This window comes from Xenopus tropicalis, chromosome 1 (assembly GCF_000004195.4).
Source record: "Xenopus tropicalis strain Nigerian chromosome 1, UCB_Xtro_10.0, whole genome shotgun sequence".
Taxonomy (NCBI): Eukaryota; Metazoa; Chordata; class Amphibia; order Anura; family Pipidae; genus Xenopus; species Xenopus tropicalis.
This window is the reverse complement of record NC_030677.2, coordinates 137,526,988-137,542,851: the sequence shown is the minus strand read 5'-3', so window position 1 is coordinate 137,542,851 and position 15,864 is coordinate 137,526,988. Positions and strand designations below refer to the sequence as shown.

The 15,864-nt window shown below is 38.1% G+C and overlaps 1 protein-coding gene across 2 annotated transcripts in view; it reads right to left on the bottom strand.

The window, feature by feature from the left end:
- Positions 1-3,866: 3,866 nt before the first annotated feature.
- The window catches only part of LOC116406621 (nitrile-specifier protein 5-like), a 34,300-nt gene continuing 22,302 nt past the window's right edge, over positions 3,867-15,864 (bottom strand). For both annotated transcript variants that reach the window (XM_031890987.1, XM_031890989.1), the window contains 4 exons: positions 13,596-13,696; positions 8,057-8,141; positions 6,908-7,012; positions 3,867-5,165 (listed from right to left, as the gene is read on the bottom strand). In XM_031890987.1, the coding sequence (XP_031746847.1) occupies positions 5,061-5,165; positions 6,908-7,012; positions 8,057-8,141; positions 13,596-13,696 (396 nt within the window). In that variant the 3' untranslated portion in view covers positions 3,867-5,060. The remainder of the gene's footprint in view (positions 5,166-6,907; positions 7,013-8,056; positions 8,142-13,595; positions 13,697-15,864) is intronic.

The following is a 15,864-nucleotide window of genomic DNA, read 5'->3' as shown; positions in this document are numbered from 1 at the left end:
AAAAACATTGACACTATGGGAAGACAGCAAACTGAATTGTATTACATTTATTACTTGCTGCTTATTCCTCCAAAAAGCAAGGCTACAATGCATTAAAGCTGAATGCACAAAGTGATCTTGCTCAGTCTCAATACAGTAATACAGCTGTGTGGAATGTCAAAGTACCTGCCTAGTATTTGCTTTAAAGAATTGCTCTTCAAATTGCTTCACTGTTCAAAAATGATGATGGTATATACCAGGGCTGCCCAACAGGAGTTTGTTTTATGGTTCCCACATTACTCAAAAGTGCCACTGAGTCTCTTAAATGGAATCAGTTTACAAAAATGTGGCCCCTGAACCACTACATGGAAGCAACGGGGTAGCACTGGTGTATACAGCATCATGTTTGTGACTCCCTCAGCGTCATTACTAATTCTCTTATGCCAATAAGGGCTTTAACCCTTTGTCTGCCAGCAACAGAGATTGCTACTTTTTTGGCAAGCTAAGGGACAGGCTGCCAAGAACATAGTACCTAGGATTACGGATTGAAGACTGTCCTCCAAAGTGCCCATTTTGCTGGCAGAAAAAGTGTTAAAAGGGAAGCAGTTTTGTGTATACGGGGAAGCACATTGTACAAGGATGATGAATAGTACTGTGATAAGAAATAATTTGTGGTTCCTTTTGAATGCTGTACAGTAAGTATTTGCCTCATTAGTGCAGTTTGGTTGGGTCTTGGTATGTGTACAGTCAAAGGGTTTTTTGTGTATGCTAATAAAGTAGGGTATCTACCATTCTCAGCTTTTTTTTTATGTAAACAGTTCCCTGTTCTTTGCATTTAGAAGTAAAATGTTCAATATGTTAATTCTGTAAGTAATTTTTATAATTATGATGTTACTCTATCCATAAAACATTTAAAATAAATCCTTTATGTGCAACTAATGTCTTTAAACCTTCTTGTTGTGAAACAGTAACCTTCTGTAGCTTTGTTGGGAAACATGTTATGACTGCACATTACCTGGGCTATCCATTCGCTGTAGCAGAAACAAAACAAAAAAACATTTGAAATTGAAACTGAACTCATTCTGTGGAGCAGTCTCTCCAAATGTGCTACAGAATGTCTATTAGAAAGAACAGCTCAGTTACAATAGATCAGTTCTCTATTAATAACTTAATATCTCAAACCTAAAGCAAAGTAGCAGAACAACACGCTGTACAGCAGGGTGGAATCATTTGTGGCTCACAGAGGGAGAAGTGGCCTTGGATTCTTTTCGCACCATGTGCCTATTTTACAAAACAAAATTGGCAACCCTAGTTACTGCCTACAGGCAAATTAACCCAGTGTTGATAAATAACATCCACAGCTTATATTACAGACCAATGTAATTTTAATTTTCTTCTAAAAAGAAAGTACAGATTTTAAAGAATTCAGAATGGTAAATATGTCTTTAGACTGCAACTGCCAAATCATTGCTAAGCTTCTACTCCTCTGCATTGTGGGTAAAAATCAAGGCAAGCATTTACCACTTTGTACTTGGCATTTGCGTGTTGCAGTTATAACCTTCACTAAATGGTATGTACATGAATTACATGTCTGTGTCTTTTAATGCCAGCTTTAATGATCAGGGGTACCTGGCAGCGTACTACCATGTATGCATATGTACTCCTAGGGAACACATACGTCCCTTTCGTTCCCAAGCAGCAGCTTGGACACTCATCAGATGTCATATAGCCCATATTTTTCAGGAATCGCCATGATTTGAGATCCCCCTTAAAGGATAAGGAAAAGCTAAGTCACTTGGGGGTGCCAAAGTGTTAGGCACCCCCAAGTGACTTAGATCGCTTACCTTGTACCCCGGGCTGGTGCCCCTGTTAGGAGAAAAAAGCACCAGCCCGGGGCACCTTTAGCACTTCCTCCTTCCTTTTGCTGGCGAAATCCGTGGGCCGGCGCATGCGCAGTAGAGTGAAAAGCCGACTTTCTTGTTTAAGTTCGGCTTTTCACTCTACTGCGCATGCCCGCGCGCAAGCGAATAGGAAGTAGGAAGCACTCGCAGCTACCCCGGGCTGGTGCTGTTCTCTCCGTACAGGGGCACCAGCCCGGGGTAAAAGGTAGGCGATCTAAGTCACTTGGGGGTGCCTAACATTTTGGCACCCCCAAGTGACTTAGCCTTTCCTTCTCCTTTAAATGGTCACCCACAGGAACAGGCCAATTACACCAAAAACTAATGAACCAATGAAATGGATAATATCATCACCTGAAGTCCCCTTATATCAGGGAATGACCAGCTAATCCTAAGCGGCTGTTATTACAAATCATTTTTACAATGTAACTGCAGGTAAATTTGTAATTCCTCTGCTTGGCCGCCTTTTTTGTATGTTCCATATGGAATAAAAGGCTTTTAAATAGGTCACCTGTATATTCTACCTGCTTTATGGTCGCTATGGGTTACTGCTCCTTGGCAAACTAAGTGCCTTTTATCGCATAACCTCAATTGTGTCTTTAGTAGTAAATAGGGTGGCTTTTATAACTAGCTGGGAAATGCAATTACTGTATATACTCGAGTATAAGCCTAGTTTTTCAGCACCCAAAATGTGCTGAAAAAAGTCACCCTCGGCTTATACTCGAGTCGGGAGCCATGGGTCCCTCCAGACTAGCATCCCTCTGTCCTTTGTGTGCAAATTAGGCCCCCCACAACCAGACCCCCCAGTGCCCTGACCTGCTCCCAAATTCATCTTCATCTACCAACCTCACCTGCCCCATTCTGCACTAGGCATTGCACTTTATATTTGATATAAACTATATATAGTTTTGAAGGATTTTAACTCTTTGTGTTTTGGCTTGGTGGCTGATTGAGCTAAGGGGGTAGTACTCTTAAGGTAGCATTATTGATACCATATTGTTTTTGTTGACCCTCTTCTCCACTAGAGCTAGTTTACTGTTTAATTAAATATTTAAAAACACATACCCCACTCATTTAATGTCATTTTATTGGTATTTATTGTGATTATTGAAACTTAGTAGTAGCGGCTGCATTTCCCACCCTAGGCTTATACTTGAGTCAATAAGTTTTTCCAGTTTTCTTAGGTAAAATTAGGTACCTCGGCTTATATTCGGATCGGCTTATACTCGAGTATATACGGTAAACCCTATTTGCAGAGTTTCAGAATGCCATTGTAAAGCAACAGATATCATTGCAGGTAAATGTTGCATTTTGCACATTACAGGGATTATAATATGGTGGTTGGCTTTGTAAATTATGTTTACAAGGCAAATAGGTTGCCCTTCCTCCTATGCGAAATATAATAGCTTCATTCTTTAGTGGGTAGGGTTTTTGTTACCTGGTGTGTTGATTTATCTGCATGTCTGTAAGTGTTATGCACTGCACTCTGGAACTTGCTGGCTCTCAAATGAATGTAAAAACACCAATAATCATTTTGGCATTATGGCATAAGGGTAATTCAGCTAAGCACAGCAATTCCAGTATGCTCTATAACACAAGCTCCCTCTTGTGGCAGCTACATGGGACTGCATATTCTCTCATTAAATTTGTTACTCCAAAGAAGCGTAATCATGTTTCAGTACTGTTAAAATAAATGCACAAACAAGTGCAAAATTATTGTAAATGTAATATCTGAACTGTACACTTCTAATCCTATAGCCTCTCCTTTAGGCACAAATACAGAAATCTGGAAACAAACACTGCAAACACTCCCAGTTAAGTAACACACAGTGGCAGAAATCAGTGAGTTGAGAGCAGCTGAAACATTGAGATTACAGTCATATTAATGGTGCATGTGAACCCAACTCAGCTTGTATCTGGGATACAATGAGGCTTATTTATCAAATGGTAAAGATTCAGTTTTCTAAGAAATGCACCACAAAGCCTATATAAATGTGTAGGTTTGTAGATAATTTATTTAGCAGATTTTGTGGGGAGATTCTTTCAGGTGGTAGAAGTGACTGATGATGGACAAAGTGCCCATGAAATGCTCTCCAGCAGGAATATGTTTTGGAGGTGCTTCCTGTAAAGACCTTTTGAACAGCCTTTTAATAAACAGAAGCCACAAATAACCCGTTAAAAGATGTTCTTACATTTGGTCTTTAGAGATGCCATCAGTTATCACCAGTACATAATTATGTGGCTTGTGTCACACAGTACTTGGAACTTGGTATAGGTAGGGAATCCCTTATCCAAAAATCTGTTATCCATAAATTCCAGATTACAGGAAGGCTATCTCCCATAGAGTGCAGGTGGCACAGTTGTTAGCATTGCTGCATTCCTCACTCTGCCCTGCACAGCAGAAACTCCTGCAAACTAATTAAAGATGATGTGTGTATTCTACAGTGAAATGCATGCCCATTTTTCATCTCATTCCTAAGGAGAGAAAACAGTTGGTTTTGGTGGGGCACAGGGTGGTCAGCAGGGCCCAGTAGGGGCACCCAGGGTCCATGCATGGAACATTTGCAGCCATGCTCTGCATCTTCTATTTTTCACCTGGCACAAGGTGCAGCGTTCAATGCTGTTGAGTGCAAGGCAAGTGGTAAGTACAGGGCAGTACAGCACCGGATTTCTGTTCAAGGCGCCCAGAGGCCGTCCCCATTCTCTGTCCTTCCCTGTGTTCCCTATGTGAGCAAATTTAACATGCCGCTGCCAGCATGTCACCCCAGGCCCGGGACTTTGTGGAAGTAAGTAAATTACCCAACAACTATGACATTAAAAGATATAGGAAAGCTAGTAGTACAAAGCTCTATTTTACCTTTCCCTCAATGATGTTCCCTAAGTTGAATTAGGGAGCACCTTCTGAATGCAGTTCTGCTGAACTCGGGCAGCACTGTGTTCATGGGAAGTAACAGATCCTTGCACTCCATTCTGGACAGTGCGGCAGAATGCAAAAAAAAATGGCACTTTGCACCCTGCTCTTTTATTATTAAATGAGGCCTTATGAATCTTGAAGTGAAAAATATTTGTAAGATATATGTGGTTTCTGTAAAATTATAGTGTCTGGTAAAAGAAATACAATTTAGAAAATATGTACTTTGCAAAGGAAGCCTGATTCATCTGAAGGAAGCACATAATAAGTAATCACATCCCTTTGAATTGTTGCATGATAGACATAAGTTGCTGATTGCGTTTTTCGACGGCTTGTTGCTCTTCTTTCAGTTTTTTCTGTTCCAGAAGAATTTCTTCCTAAAGTAAAAAGAACATACAAACATTTATTCTTCTTGGCATCAGAGGGCCATGTGCTTGGCACTGCATGACTGGTTAACTGAACTGGCCATGCCACTATACCTTGGGATTAAACCCTGACATATATGGTACAGCAGCAATATATATAAGCAATAAGAACTTGTACTTCTCAGCTATGAAATGAAAAATATTTAACACCAATACATTAGAAAAATGGTAAACTAAGAGCCATTATTTAAAGATGCACTTCCCCTTTAAATTATCAGTTATCTATTTTAGTAGCCACAACAAGTAGCTTCTACTAGTAGCTCCATGTGTATTCACCCGTATTATACATACAATTCCAATAAATACAGAAATGGCTAAAAGTTGCAAAAAGTTATATGAAAAATGTTGATATCAATCTAGTGCCTCAGGAGTCCAGGCAGGTCTGGACTGACAATATATGGATTCTTTCAAATGCCACAGGGCTGCTGTAAGATGCCACAGACAGTCACTATTTATTGGGCTGTTGGGGGCTGTTTGGGCCTCTGTGTACTTGAAATGCCAGGGCCTATTATGAATCTCAGCCCAGGCCTGATTCCAGGGAAAAGTCCCTTTATCAGCGAGCTCTGTAATGTCTGTGATCTTTTCTAAGAAATGCATTTGTCTCCTATCTTATAGAGTGCCAGTTTTATGTTTCCCAACTACTGTACCGTATGTATACAGTACATAGCAAGGTGAAATCTATTACTATTAACATATATGTCTGCATCCTAGAAACTGCAAGAAGCTGATTGAGGGATTGCTGTATTGTTAGTTATTACCAGTAAGGGTAAATAAGGAACAAGTGTTTCTGAGATTCTAAGGGGCTGATTTACTAATCCACGAACGGTCCGAAGGCGTCCGAATGCGTTTTTTTCGTAATGATCGTTATTTTACGATTTTTTGTAAATTGTCGCAACTTTTCGTAGCCGTTACGACTGTTTTGCAAAATGTCGCGGCTTTTTCGTAGCCTTACGACTTGCGCTAATTGTCGCGACTTTTTCGTAGCCTTTGCGCGAAGTATGAAACTTTCGGATTCATTCAAGCTTCAGTATTGTGACTTTTCTTGGGCCAGGTTGGAGCTGCAGAATGCCATTGAGTCCTATGGGAGGCTTCCAAAATCATGCAAAGTCTGAAAGTTTTGCCCGCCGGTTACGAGCGCTCAATAAGAAAAAGTCGCGACAATTTGCGATAAAGTCGTAACGGCGACGAAAAAAATCGCAAAAATACAAAAAAGTCGCAAAATGTTCGTTTCCAATCCGAATTTTTCCCATTCGGATTCAAATTAGTGGATTAGTAAATCAGCCCCCTTGTGTAAGGGTTGTGCATTAAGGATTTAAATATGGGACCTGTTATCCAGAATGCTCAGGGCCTGGGGTTTTCCACATAAGGAGTTTTCTGTAATTTAGATCTCCAAACATTAAACTGAAAAAATTATTTAAACATTAAATAAACCCAACAGGATTGTTGTGCCATCAATATGGATTCATGCAGCTTAGTTACCACCAAGTGCAGAGAAAAAGTATGAATAGAGATAGGACCTAATTTACCATTGCCTGGGTATAAGCGCTAGGGAGATGGTCTGTGCAGGCTGTGCTCTGTTCTGTATGCCAGTGCACAAGAAAAATCTGGTACAAGGCAGAGTGTGCAGTTCTGCTTGGCGCAACAGAGCCTTGCACTTAACCCTTGCTATAGGCTTATCAACACGGCAGACTTACTCTTAGTTTACTGATCTCCTTTCTTTCCTTGTCATTTTCCTCTGCCCTTGCTTTGAGCCATGCTTCATTTTGCAGCTTATGTTTTTCTAGCATCTCTTGGACTTCCTGCAAAAATATATAACATTTCATTATAATGTTTGCTTCTTTAAAGTTTTGTGCATATTATCATTTTGTCAAGAATTTGTCAAGTGTTTTACAAAGAGGAAAAAGTAATTTAACTTTCTGGATTTTTGGTTATTAAATCATGCAAAATAAATGTTTTCTTGACAGGAGCAAAATACAGTGAAACCTCAATTTCACATACCCTGATTTTAAGTTTTCCCACCAATATATAATGATAAATGCATTTTTCTGATATTACATATTCCCAAGTTTTATACAATTTTTTATGGTCCCCTAAAAAACATAAAATGTTACTGTACTGTTAATGATACTGTAGCCCCTAATTGCATTATGCTCAGAATCAAACTGCACTAAAACTGTTTTCTGGGGCCCCTCTCTGACTGGTAATCATACTTGCAGGTATTGGGCCTAGAATGTGCTACTATTGTGGCTTTAACCCAGTGATCCCCAACCAGTGGCTCGGGGGCAACATGTTGCTCACCAACCCCTTGTATGTTGCTCTCAGTGCCCCCAAACCAGGTAGTTATTTTTGAATTCCTGACTAGTTGGCAAGTTTTGAATAAGGTTGAATAAAACAAGATTTACTGCTAAATAAAGCCTCCTGTAAGCCGATAGTGTGCATAGAGGCTGCCTAATAGCCAATCTTAGCCCTTATTTGGCTCCTCCATGAACTTTTATGGTGCTTGTGTTGCTCCCCAAGTCTTTTTACATGTGACTGTGGCTCACGAGTAAGAAAGGTTGGGGATCCCTGCTTTAACTCCATCTTGAAAAATAAGTGCTGTATTTCATTATGGACACAGGTAACACCAAGAGCCCTGAAATTACTGCTTGATTCATAACAGACATAAGTTACAGAGCTCCCTGCTGTGCCACATGGTTATTTGCTAAACTGTACCTGATCAGCCTAAGGTTATTTGGGAGGGATGGTATGATCATTTTTTTCTATAGGGTCCTCATAATCTTTTGAATAAGGGTGATGTCTTGTTATGAAAATCATATTTCAAAAATGCCAGAAAGAACTCAAACCTGTTGCTGAATTTGATACTGCTTGTTGAATGCCTGTTTTTCTTGCTGGAAAGCATCTTGTGATTGGGCAAACTTTGTTCGTTCTCTAAAAGTGCAATCAAGAATAATTTATGATGAGTAATTGTATTTCCATATACCCCTTGCAAAGTTTTTTTTTCCCAAAAGCTTACAGTGTATCCTTTCTGTGAGGGGAAACATCAGGAAAATGCCCAGCTCCCCAGACAGCAGGGACATGCATGTAACAGGAGGTGGATATTGTTTGGCAGAGAGGAGGTCACCATTTCCATGATATAGTTACAGTATGTATTTAATATACACTCACCTAAAGGATTATTAGGAACACCATACTAATACCCTTCTCTGACCTGTAGCATCAACAAGGCATTTTCGCCCACAGGACTGCCGCATACTGGATGTTTTTCCCTTTTCACACCATTCTTTGTAAACCCTAGAAATGGTTGTGCGTGAAAATCCCAGTAACTGAGCAGATTGTGAAATACTCAGACCGGCCCGTCTGGCACCAACAATCATGCCACGCTCAAAATTGCTTAAATCACCTTTCTTTTCCATTCTGACATTCAGTTTGGAGTTCAGGAGATTGTCTTGACCAGGACCACACCCCTAAATGCATTGAAGCAACTGCCATGTGATTGGTTGATTATATAATTGCATTAATGAGAAATTGAAACCTTTAGGTGAGTGTATATGCAACATAAAAGAAAAAAATAGCATCTAGTAAAGCCATTAAATATTTATACTATACAGGAAGCAAGGATACTTGCTTTATAGCCCCCTTTTCCCAAATGTTTGTTTCACTTGTTAAAGAGGTGGTTCACCTTCAAGCTAACTTTAATATATCATAGAATGTTCTATTCCTAATAACCTTGCAACTGGTATTCATTATTTTGGTTTTATAGTTTTTAAATTATATGCCTTTCCCTTCTACATCTTTCCAGCTTTTAAACAGGGGGTCACTGACCCAAGCAGTTAAAAAAATATTGCTCTGTTGCTTACAATTGAATTGTTATTATTACTTTTTATTACTTGTCTTTTGATATAGGTCCATCTGCTCATATTCCAGTCTCTTATTCAAAACACTGCATGGTTGCTAATGTAAACAAGACCCTAGCAACCAGATAGCTGCTAACATACCAAACTGGAAAGCTGCTGAAAAAACACATGTAATAAAACATGAGCTCCAATTACAGACTGAATATCCTTGTCTACACCTTTCTAAAAGTTAATTAAAAGTTGAGCAACCCCTATAAGTATGATTAGTGCTGAGTAGATCTCAGTTAGTGAATATAAGCAGTTTTTATAAACTGACACACACAGCTATTAAGTTGCTTCCTTGGCCTTGCTAAGCTTTTTTATTTCAGTCACTCTGGTAATTAATCCTGTAAAAGGCTCAATATCCTGATGAAAACAAAGTGCTTCAGACAGGATAATTGAAAGCTGCTCTGAATCATTTGTTATAGCTATGGCACCCGTACTTTCGAGTGCTTATCGTGGGTGCTGGTCAGGTGGATAGGAAGTAATCGGAGAAGAGTAGAGGCAATCAAATCACTCTGTGTTTCATATTTTTTTATAGAAGGAGATAAAATGGAAAGTGGGTAGAAGGAGATATTTGCTTTATAATGAACATAATGGCATACCTTGTAAGTTTTAAACGCTATATATGTGTTATCGCACTGAAATTATTCATCCAAGTACATTACTGAAAAGTAGAAGCCCCATTCCTATTATCCAATAGCAGCCCATGCATACGAGTTTGAGAGGCCTATTTGATAATCAGATTAATGACTATACAGTCTCTGCTATGTTGGGTACACGTGGGAACTGTCTATTGGCAATCAGAGACTTTCAGTAGACCTTAAAGGAGAACTAAACCCAAAAAACAAATATAGCCAGAAATGCTGTATTTTATATTTTAAACTTTATTCATCAGCCTAAAAATCAGAATCTATATAACAGTAATGATCCAGGCCTTCACATGAGCTCCCCATCTTGCATTTTGTTTTAGAGTGCCAGTGACACTGCACATGCTCACTGCACTTTGAGCAGCTGTTGAGAAGCTTAGGGGTTGTCGCAAATTAATCAAGCAGAAAATAAGGTTGGTCTGTCTACATCAATTCTGGTGCTAATTGGACTGGATTTAGAACTTCCATGTAATGTGAATCTGGATAAATTACTAATCAGCTTTATACTGTGATGTTTATTTTCTTCTGTATACATGCAGTATATTTTGCAGCACAGAGTATGTGCAGAAAAGAAGATAAGATACAGATAGCTAGCTACAGGGGGTATCTATAACAGCAGAGATCTTCACTGCTAAAGGGCTGTGGTTGCCTTGTAATGTACAACATTTCTTCCCTACTTCCTTAGTTAGGCTTTAGTTCTCCTTTAAAGGGGAAATTGTCCATCAGTTGATTGAAATGTAAATATGTTCTCTTAAAGGGGTTAACTTTTAGTATGATGTAGAGAGCAATATTGCAATTGGTCTTCATTTTTAATTATTTGTAGTTTTTTAATGATTTCAGTTTTTGTTTTGTATCTCCAGTTTGGAGTTTCAGCAGCTATCTGGTTGCTAGGGTCCAAATTACCTTAGCAACCAAGGAGTGGTTTGAATGAGGGACAGTAATATAAATAGGAGAGGTTCTGAATAGAAAAATACATTTTAAAAAGTAACAATAACAATAAAACTGTAGCCTCATAGAGCGATAGTTTTCTGGCTGCCGGGGTCAGTGACCCCCATTTGAAAGCTGCAAATAATTATAAAAAGCTATACAAAATAAATACTGAAGACCAATTGAAAATTTGCTTAGAATTGGTCATTCTATAACGTACTTAACTTAAAGGTGAACCACCCCTTTAAAAGTACTTTTGCTTACAAAATAATTTTATTTAATATTTTAAATACACTGTGCTTCTTTTTTATGTCATTTCTAATCTATGTAATAGACACTGCCAAGTTCTTACTATACAGAAGAATTTACAAATCACAGCTTTCACGATACTGACAAAGTTAAGTCATGTAACAACACTTTTTGCTTTATTACTTAGCAGGAATACTGAGTGAATGTCATGTCTCTAGCAGGGCTTGATACGGACAGCTAGGGTAGGCTGTTCCATCCTTTGACAGCCCAGTATAGCTAGGGATTGGACCATGTGCAGGTACAGGTGTACAAGTATGGGATCAGTTTCCAGAAATCCATTATCCAGGAAGCTTTGTTTAATAAATTAAATGTTTAAAAATGATTTCCTTTTTTTCTGAAATAATAAAACAGTGCCTTGTACTTGATCCCAACAAAGATAGGATTAATCCTTACTGGAGACAAAACAATCCTATTGGCTTTATTCAATGTTTAAATGACTTAAGGTACAGAGTTCCAAGCATCCCAGCCAGGTCCCATACTTGTATTATATAAATAGATGGGAAGCTTGCTTCATTTCTAATAACCCACAAGAGCAATTAATCAACATACAGAAATTATGAGCCTGCTGAATAAAAGCAAACCTTTGAGTTGTTTTTTTTCTATGTCGTGACACTATGTCGATGCATCTCCCCCATATCTATGCTCAGACTATTTTTACTGAAACCTGCTCTATAGCAAAGTAAAGCTCTGTCCTATTCTGCCAGTACTATAACACCCCCTGAGAGCTGCAATGCTTGCCACAGGTTTCTGATACATAAAAACTGAATAAAAAAAGAGAGCATTTACTTATGGTTTTATGTTCTGTACAGGTACTGTACTAACACGGTTTATTTCTTTACTCTTCCTTTTGCTGTTTAAATCATTAATATTATAACGACTGCACTGCCAAAAGAGAAGAGAACACTATAATGCTTGCAAAATGTCAGAATGATTTGTAGTGTTATTTGGAACACTTTCTGCTCCTGTTGAGCTCCTTTCTTTATGCACTCTTCTGTCTATAGAAGCTTCTTCAGTTTAGCCGAGATAATTACAGAAAACTGTTATAGAAAGGAAGCGTACTTGTAAATTGTCCCTATAATAGCAGTAGCCCTGTAAGTGCCAAAAAGGGCTTGCTCATAAATAGGTGGCATGTAGGGTGGACTGGGACTGTACTATATGTTCCATGTTCTGTACATACATTTCTTTATAATTTATGTTTTGCAGTCATGGCTGCTCTGCAAGTATGTTTAAAATTCAGCCTCCCTGAGCCTATGTGTATATACAGGTCTATATTCACCTCTTGTATTATTTACCAGCGAAAAAGATCCCTCGGCAGTTGTAACGGTGCATCAATTCTGGTTAACTTTGTCTGTATATGTATTTGTATCCCTTTATTCTGTAAGCAATGTCAGACATGGTGGTGCTATATAGACAATAATAATTACTGTAGAACATATTAATGATTAAAGTTTACAGTTTGTTTTCTTTTATAAAATGTATGCTATTAAAACTTTTACATTTTAAATGCACCACATCCAGGATCTGTTCAAGATTTGACCGAATTCTCAGCTTTTTTTTTTCTTTAAGATTTCATCATTTCAGCCAAACAGAATGTGTACCTTTAACAGTAACACAAAAATATTTTAATACTTAATTCACCACAAAACATCTCTAACAATAGACCTAACCTTTCCCCCCTTGTCTTTTTTTAATGCTTCATGTAGAGTTTTAGTTACAAAAGGCGATGGTGAAAAGTGGACATTCACCACAAATCCATGCCTGGCGAATTATTTTGCCCATCACTAATCACTGCCACTTCCACAAGAAATGAGGTATTGTAGGAGTGACTGATATAGAGACCATATTAGTTGCATGGATTGGCAAAAGACTTATTCTGCAAGTGCTACATTATAGCACAGTGAAAATTATAGGCTTAAATGAATACTAATATTAAAGAAATACTGTCATTTTTCAAAACGCATCAGTTAATTGAGCTTCTCCGGCAGAATCCTCCATTGATATCTGTTTTTCAAAAACACAAACAGATTTTTTTTATATTTAATTTTGAAATTTCACATGGTGCTAGCCATATTCTTCCCATATTCCCAGGGTGCCACAGCCATGTGACCTGTGCTCTGATAAACTTCAGTCACACTTTACTGCTGAGCTGCAAGTTGGAGTGATAAATCCCCCTCCCTTTCCCCCCCAGCAGCTGATCAGCAGAACAATGGGAAGGTAGCAAGATAGCAGCTCCCAGTAGATATCAGAATAGCAATCAATAGTAAGAAATCCAAGTCTGGCTTGGGACTCCTCCAGTTACATGGGAGTAGGAGAAACAATAAGTTACCTGAAAGCAGTTCTATTCTGTAGCGCTGGCTCCTTCTGAAAGCTCAGACTCAGGCACAATGCACCAAGATGGCTGCCTACACACCAATATTACAACTAAACAAATACATTTGTTGGTTCAAGAATGAAATTTTAAAGTAAATTATTTGCTATGTAAACAGTGTTTAACATTTTAGAGCTGAGCAGAATAAATGAGTATTGACTGACATGTATATTTTGAATGAATAAATATAGTCTACTGAAGGCGCCTAATGCTATGATATGAGAGTGATACTTACAGGTCAAGTTTTTTAAATTCTGCATCTAGCAAATCAAAAGCCATAGTGATTTTTGCCATTGCTTCATTTCGTGCAGATATGTAGTTGCAAGTTTTTATTTCCTGTGGTACAAAAAAAAAAAATGTTAATAGAGGTGTTTGTCTACTATTTAGTGCACCAATGACACTTTTTTTTGGAATTCAGATGAATCCCAAACTGAATTTGAACCCTAAGTTGCATATACAAAGCAGGGAAAGGAAGGGGGAAAATATTTTGCTCATAAAAATTGCTTCCTTAATAATGTGACCTAAAGTCACGTGATTTTAAGAGTTCACACTTAGGGGCTGATTTACTAATCCACGAATCCGAAAAATTCGGATTGGGAAACAAACATTTTGCGACTTTTTCGTATTTTTTGCAATTTTTTCGTCGCCGTTACGACTTTTTCGTAAATTGTCGCAACTTTTTCGTAACCGTTACAACTTGTGTGAATTGTCTTGACTTTTCCATAGCCATTATAAATTTTGTGAATTGTCACGACTTTTTCATAGCCATTATGACTTTCGTGAATTGTCGCGACTTTTTCATAGCCATTATGACTTTCGTGAATTGTCGTGACTTTTTCGTATTGAGCGCTCGAAAAATTTGCGACGATTCGCGAAAAAGTCGCAAAATACAGATCATTACGAAAAAAACGCATTCGGACGCTTTTCGGACGTTCGTAGATTAGTAAATGTGCCCCTTAGTTTAGCCAAGCAATTGGATTTGGGCGAATCCAAATCCTGCTGAAAAAGTCTTGGGTGAATCTGGGATTTGGTGCATCCCTAATTTAGGACACTCCTTAACACCTAGGGGCTGATTTACTAACCCACGAATTCGAATCCGAATTGGAAAAATTCCGATTGGAAAACGAACATTTTGCGACTTTTTCGTATTTTTTGCAATTTTTTCGGCGCCTTTACGACTTTTCGGAAATTATCGCAACTTTTTCGTTACCAATACGATTTGCGCGAAAAAACGCGAGTTTTTCATAGCCATTCCGAAAGTTGTGATTTTTTCGTAGCCTTAAAACTTGCGCGAAAAGTTGCGCTTTTTTCGTAGCGTTAAAAATTAAAAGGCGCGACGTTTTGCGCAAGTTTTAACACTACGAAAAAATCGCAACTTTTTGCGCAAGTTTTAACGCTACGAAAAAATCGCAACTTTCGGAATGGCTACGAAAAACTCGCGTTTTTCCGCAAAACTCGTATTGGTAACGAAAAAGTCGCGATAATTTTCCGAAAAAATCGCAAAATACCGATCATTACGAAAAAAACGCAATCGGACGCATTCGGCCCGTTCCTGAGTAAGTAAATGGGCCCCCTAGAGGTAGAACAATATGGGATGTAATAACAGAATAAATTATTCAATGCAGAAAGCTTAAAATTCTGACAAATACATTTCCCATAGAGTCCTGTTTTTCTCTCAAATAATAAGACTATATAATGATATTTAAATGTTGTCTTTGTAGCCTTAAGGCCACGGTGCTTTTTATTCCTGGCTTTTAGAGAGTAATCCATCAATGATTTTGATTTAGTTAAAGTACTTAATGTACACATAATCTGCCTACTAATTCTGAAGCTTGCTTAGGGCATGAATGTCCACCCCACCCCTACTGCAGAGGTTGTTGAAATACATTGTGCAGGATTTTGGAACTGCAACAAGGACAAACCATTGCAAGAACCATGTACAGGTATGGGACCCATTATCCAGAATGCTCAGGACTTGGGGTTTTCCAGATCTCCTACCTTAAGTCTACTAAAAAAAATTAGTAATTAATAGTAATTAACAGTAATTAAACCCAATAGGATTGTTTTGGCTCCAATAAGGATTAATAATATATTAGTTGGGATCAAGTACAAGGTACTGTTTTGTTATTACAGAGAAAAAGGAAATCATTTTTAAAAATTAGAATTATTTGCTTATAATGGAGTCTATGGGAGATGATTCGGAACTTCTGGATATTGGGTTTCTGGATAAGGGGTCCGATACCTGTACTATTATTAAAAGTGATTTATAAAGCACTAAAATCTTCTGCAGCTCTCTACATTAGAAGGGTGTATACATCAAACATACAAATTACATACAAATGCAGGGTGTGAAAAGGGCCCTGCTCGTAAGTGTACACAAATAAAAGGCAGAAAGGAGGTGTTAATAAGTGCAAGTGTTATATATATTGTTTGTTTATCACACTTGAAAAGGGTATTGGCAAATAGTAAATTAGATTTTTTTCCCCATTTTAAAATAAGCCAGT